This window comes from Myotis myotis, unplaced genomic scaffold, assembly GCF_014108235.1.
Source record: "Myotis myotis isolate mMyoMyo1 unplaced genomic scaffold, mMyoMyo1.p scaffold_m19_p_28, whole genome shotgun sequence".
Lineage (NCBI taxonomy): Eukaryota > Metazoa > Chordata > Mammalia > Chiroptera > Vespertilionidae > Myotis > Myotis myotis.
The window spans coordinates 3,129,072-3,135,071 of record NW_023416333.1 but is presented as its reverse complement, the minus strand read 5'-3'; the positions used below and the strand labels follow the sequence as shown (position 1 = coordinate 3,135,071).

General features: G+C 50.9%; 1 protein-coding gene across 1 annotated transcript; it reads right to left on the bottom strand.

Annotated features, from left to right (window-relative positions):
* Positions 1–321: 321 nt before the first annotated feature.
* LOC118649157 (kallikrein-7-like) lies at positions 322–2,776 on the bottom strand. The gene is made up of 6 exons (XM_036295956.1): positions 2,481–2,776; positions 2,330–2,390; positions 1,833–1,960; positions 1,211–1,376; positions 777–1,024; positions 322–347 (listed from the first exon to the last, which is right to left on the bottom strand). The coding sequence occupies exons 1-6, from the start codon at positions 2,548–2,550 to the stop codon at positions 322–324; spliced, it is 699 nt and encodes a 232-aa protein (XP_036151849.1). The 5' UTR covers positions 2,551–2,776.
* Positions 2,777–6,000: the final 3,224 nt, after the last annotated feature.

Sequence of the window (6,000 nt, the reverse complement as noted above, 5' to 3'; positions counted from 1 at the left end):
GGAAGGAGGAGGAGCTGGGTGACCCAATACGATAGTTATGAAAAGGGTCCTATTTCTTGGACTCCCCGGTCTTCGGAAGGAAGGGAACTATGTCTGAATTCCTGGGTTTGAACTTACTGTGCAGAGTGCCCCCCTTATAGCACAACTGTCCCGCTCCAACTCTCAGGGTCCTGAAGTTCAGGTGAACCCAGCTCTGCGGTTACCTTCCCTCCATTTGCTCTTATCTGGAACCCGGAGGCAGCTAAACCCATATGCCAGCACTCTACCTCCACCCTCATTCCTGAGGCTAGGCCTGGGGGTCCCCCCCCCCCCCCCGCACGTTCAAGCTCCACCCTCCCTATTGGCACCTACCAAGGGAGGGACGAGGTGCTGTCATTGTTGGACACCTCCTGGGTAGAGGGGGGCCTGGGGACCAGGTCTCCTTTCCTCTGAGGGAGATGGTGCCTGAAGGCCAAGACTCCTGGGTCTGAAGGTGGAAGTGGCTGGGAGCCTGCATACTTGGCTCTGGGTGAGGTGGTGACTGGGGTTCTAAACTCCTGGGTCTGTGGGATGGAGGCCTGGGAACCAAGGATTATGGGTGTAGGGGGAAGTATGTCTAAAGGTCAGGCTTCCTGATCTGACGGTACAGAGCCTAGGGGTCTGGCTTCCTCGGTCTGAGAACGAAGGCGACTGGGAGGGTTGGGGGGTGTCTGTAACCTTGGGTCTATCCCGTGTCTGCGGCCTGAGGAAGAAGGGAGCTGGGACCTTGGTGACTGGGGTCGCAGCGGCAGCCTCACCTGCATCCGCGGTGGTGACGCCCCAGCCAGACACAGTACAGCTTGTCCCACGGCCTTTGCAGCTGGACGGTAGGTCGATTGTGCTCACAGTGGGCGAGAGCGTGGCCGGGCTGCGCAGCTTCACCAACATGATGTCATGATAATAGGTGCCGTTGATATACCAGGGGTGGATGAAGGACTCTGTGGCCCTGATCCTCTGGGCATTTCCATCAACCAGAAGATCACTACCCATTTGCACAATATACTCACTTAAAAAAAACAAAGTAACGTTCAGAGGGAGACACTGTGATTGAGAGAAGGGTACATAGACCCAGAGTTAGGAGGATAGAAGCCGAGAGAGAGAGAGACCCAGAGAGAGAGAGAGAGAGAGAGAGAGAGACCCAGAGAGAGACCTAGAGAGAGACATGGAGTGGCGCTGTCTCCCTGTCCCATACCTCAGGCGGCAGTGGGCGACGGTGAGCACCCACTGCTGGTGGACCAGCACGCCTGCACAATGTAACTCATCGTTGTCATACAGGGCCACCTGCCAGGGATGGGAGCCTATTGAACATGGAACTCCATTAATGATCCTCTCCCCGGTATCCTGGTCATGATGGAGACCTGGAAAAAGCGTGGGTAGCGGGCCTCAGGAGAAGGCTGAGGCCACAGTAGATGGATGCCCAGAGACAGTGATGGAGAGAGAGACAGACAGAGAGACGTGGAGAAGGGCAGAGGTAGACATGGAGCCCAGGGCAGAGACAGGTGCAGACGGAGATGGAGAGAGATGGAGGGAGGTGGCTCAAAAACTCAGGGAAGGAGCTGATTTGGAGGCAGCCCCAGCTTCTGATGAGAGAGACACTGAGGGCTGGAAGCAGCCTGGAGGGCACCAAGAGCCAAAGAGTCAGGAGGGAGCAGGAAGAAAGGGGCCACAGGCCAGGGGTCGGGTCTCCATGGGAGGAGGCTGCTGCAGGGGAGTGTCCTGACTCAGGGGCTCCTTGGAGAGAGGGGGCCTGGAGAGGGGAGGTGGGGGACTGTGAGGCCCAGGGGCAGGGGCAGGACTCCCAGGCTGGTCCTCACCTTCTTTTTCAGCAGATCCCAGGGCGAATGACAGCAGTAGGAGCAGCAGGGGCTGGAGCAGGGGACCTGCCATGTGCCCTCTCTGAGCCTCTGTGGCTGCCACGGAGGAGGGGCCTTCTGTGCTGGGGCTGGAAAGACAGAGAGTTCAGGAAGCAGGACTCCTGGTCTCCAGGTCCTTTCCCTTTGCTCAGATCCAGGAGCCCCCCACTTCCACCCTCAGACCCAGGAGCCCCAGTCTGCACCCACCTCCTCCCTCTAGACCCACAATTCCAAGCCAGAGTCAGCCTACCATGCAGAGCACCTAATGATCGGGCTTTCTGTCCCTCCCCATTTTAATTCTATGTCCCAAGTTCCTTTTAGGTAAAAGTCCCAAAACTCCAAACCTCCAGCCTCTCCTCACAACCAGATATTGGGCCTCTACTGCTCTGTCCTCAAGAGCAAGAGCCAGCTGTCCCTCCAGATGCACCTGCCCCACCCCGCATGGCATTTCCTCTCACCTGCAGGGGGTCTGGTCTGGTCTGGTCTTCAGTCTGGGTTGGGATTCAATGGTGCCCAGCCCTGTGCAGAGTGGTCCTCTTATAGCCACCCGCCGCACTCCAGCTCTCAGGGTCCTGGAGTTCAGCGAACCCAGCTCTGGGGTTACCTTACCTGCATTTGCTCTTATCTGGAACCCGGAGGCAGCTAAACCCATATGCCCGCACTCTACCTCCACCCTCATTCCTGAGGCCAGGTCAGGGGCTTGGCTCCAGCAGGTCCCAGCTCCCTGGTGACATCTATGAAGGGTGTGACCAGGTACTAGCCTTGAGGGGCAGGAGCAGGAGTCAAGGATGGACTGTGCCCTGGGACCTCCACTGTGGCCACTTTTCTTGCCCTCAGCCCCTCTCAGGGGTGGCCTAGACCTTATCCCGTGACTCTGAGCAGCTTGTGGCAACTTGTCAGGCTGAATCCCAGACGTGTCTTTGAGCCTGAACCCAACCCTAATATTGGGGTGTGAATCTAAAGGAAGGTTTTCCTAACTCAACCTACTCAATATGTACTTTTTTCACTTATTATACTTTGATTTCTAAACATCGTATGAATTTCTAACAAAAAATCCTGAATACTATATTATAGGACATTTTATTTACTCTATAAAAAGTCTTAAAGAGCCCTAGCCAGCTCATTAATACGCTTTGGCCAGCAGACCAAATGTTCTGTGTTTGATTGCAGTTAACGGCATGTACTTTGGTTACAGGCTCCTCCCCAGCCTGGGCCCTGATTGGGGCTCGTGCAAGAGGCAACCAATCGATGTGTCACTCTCACATTGGTGTTTCTGTCTTTCCCTCTCTCTTCCACTCTCCCTAAAAACCAATGAAAAAATATCCTTGGGTGAGGATTAACAACAACAACAGAAAGTTAAAAAATAAATTTAAAAAGTCTTGGGCAATTGCTTCTCTTAGAATGATTACTCCTACCATTATTCTACACTATAGCTTTCTTCTGACTTATGTCACTTTTTCACATTGAAGTGCCTTTGAATCGCTTTCATTACAATGATGGTGGGATGAATTTCTTTGCATTTTCATCTTTCCTCATTGTTTTCATTCCTGAAGTATCTACTGAGCATTGACTCTGAGCCAGAATCTGTTCTGGCCTCTGAGGGCACAGATTCCTGAAAACAGCGAAATTCCATCCCTAAGCCCCACATTCCAGTGGGTGGAGACCTTAAGTAAGGAAAGAAGAACTTCACATTTATAGGTTGTTTTTTTTAAAAAAAATATATTTTATTGATTTTTTACAGAGAGGAAGGGAGAGGGACAGAGAGTCAGAAACATTGATCAGCTGCCTCCTGCACACCCCCTACTGGGGATGTGCCTACAACCATGGTACATGCCCTTGAGTGGAATCGAAAATGGGACCTTTCAGTCTGCAGGCCGACGCTCTATCCACTGAGCCAAACCGGTTAGGGCAGGTTGTTGTTTTTTACGTGGCAGTGAGTGCTATGGAGAAAAATAAGACCAGAGGATGCCCAGGGAATTATTGGTTCCCTCTGATCTCACCACCCCTGCAGTTATAATGTTGGGAAAGGTGGTTGGAAAGACCCCAGGTGAAGAGGACATTCGCACAAAATCTTGTAGGAGATGGTAGATGGATTCCTGTAGCTACTTGGGAGCCGTGAGCCCTGGGAAGAGTGATGGGCAGGTGAGAAGAGGAGGAAGACCTAGAATGTTCTAGCAGGGAAGACTTTTTTGTTGGAGCTGAAAGAATCAGAGGGACAAGGGTGGGGGATTGGTTCAGAGGCCTCAGAGGATTTGGAAGACACGGGGATTGAAGCCCGAGGTAGGACTTTGGTATTTGTATTGAGTAACACAGGAACCATTGCCAGATTCCTACTAGACAGCGGATTCCTAACAGTGGAATTGAGCCTCACTTCTAACTCAGACCCCCAAATATGTTTCATTCCTTAGTGTGAGTCCATGTGTTATCTCAATTCAGATCTTTAATCCAATTCTAACTCCGTCCCACAAGTTGACCCATCATAGACATTGGTGTTGCCTACCCAGCATGCACTCCTTCTGCCGTTTGTCAGAATCTTGATTTCGTTTGGACAACCTGCTGTGCTCATGTGACCACAAATGAACTTTACTGCACCAAGGGGGGGGGGGGCGGGGCTTAGGCATGGAAGGGGAATGTCTTCTGTCCAGGGATTGGTTTATAAATAAACATGTGATACAATGTTGGCTAATGAGGAGTGAGGGGAAGACCCCCGGGTTACTTCAGGGAACTGCTTTCCTCTTCCCAAAGTGAGGCAGGAGAAGAGTTCTCCTCAACTCTGTTAGACAGGGTCCCTTCTGGTTGTAAATTCTGGAAGGGAGGCAGCCCTCCTTGAACTGGGGAGGGACGTGCCCGGGGAATAGAGCCATAGCTCTGGGGATGGACAAATGGAGAGAAAGTGATGGTGATGGGCAGTGTCTTTGAGGAGGTTGTGGAGCTGGTAAGTTAATGCTCCATGGAGCCCCTTCATCTCATGTCACCTGCAGGTTTCCTTTCTGGTTTAAAGTTTCTGTGTTGCTGTTCCTGCCACTGCCAGAGTCTTTTTAGGTAGACCTCGATGTCATATACAGATTTCAGTGCAAGTCTGGAATTGGATCCCAAACCATCAATTCCAAATCTAATTCTGAGCTGAATCTCCATGTGGAATCCAAATTAACCAACAAACCTTTCCCTGTCTCCAGGGGTAGCTCTTCTTGCCATCTCTGATATTTCATTATAGCACTTAACTCTGAAACGGAATTTTTGGACTGGAACCCGGATTCTTTGTCTCCCGGAATCGAAGAATGAACCCACAGACAGAAAGTGGTATAGCAAAGGTGGAGGTTTATTGAAGAACATGTAGACTCCCAAGTGGGGAGAGAGAAAGAGTCCCACAGAATGGACTCCCACGTGGAGAGGGGGAAAGGGTCCCACTGAGTTCCTTTTCCCTATGGCTTATAAAGACTGCAGATCCTGGTGCCTTGATATCCCCTCTGATTGGTCACTAGTCCCTTAGACTGGTTACTATACTAACTCCTGGGCTCAAAGGTAGAGTCTCACATGGGACATGTGAGGTTCTCTCCCCCTCCTTCCTTATTGTTTTCCTATTCCCTTTGGGCTTTCTTCTTCTCCTTTTGGATGAAGGGCTTCCTTCCCCTTATTTTGTAAATATAGAGCTTTTTGTGTTCCCAGCTCCCTCATTCTATGGAAATGTGCCTGTTGCAGCTTTTCATCTTCCCCTATTCTATGGAAATATACCTTCTGCTTCTCTGCAGCCCTGGGCTTCCTCCATGGTTGCTTTCATTTTAAAAATTTCTAAAATTTCCTAAACCTGTCCTATGTTACCCCTAAAATTCCTGTGTCAACTCTGTATCATGTTTTGTTTTCTATGCATTTGTTCATTGTCTATTTTCCCCACCTCACATGGGGCTGCAAAAAGATAGGGACTCATAGCCCTAACCAGTTTGGCTCAGTGGATAGAGTGTCTGCCTGCAGACTCAAGTGTCCCAGGTTCGATTCTGGTCAAGGGCATGTACCTTGGTTGTGGACACATCCCCAGTAGGGAGTGTGCAGGAAGCAGGTGATTGATGTTTCTCTCTCATCGATGTTTCTTACTCTCTATCCCTCTCCCCTCCTCTCTGTGAAAAATCAATAA

Excerpts from the sequence above, each read along its gene's own strand:
- LOC118649157 (XM_036295956.1), bottom strand. The coding sequence starts at position 2,550 with ATGAGGGTGGAGGTAGAGTGCGGGCATATGGGTTTAGCTGCCTCCGGG. Across the intron at positions 2,391-2,480 it reads CCAGATAAGAGCAAATGCAG|GGCTGGGCACCATTGAATCC; the intron begins GTAAGGTAACCC and ends CACTCTGCACAG. Across the intron at positions 1,025-1,210 it reads GTCGCCCACTGCCGCCTGAG|TGAGTATATTGTGCAAATGG; the intron begins GTATGGGACAGG and ends GTTTTTTTTAAG.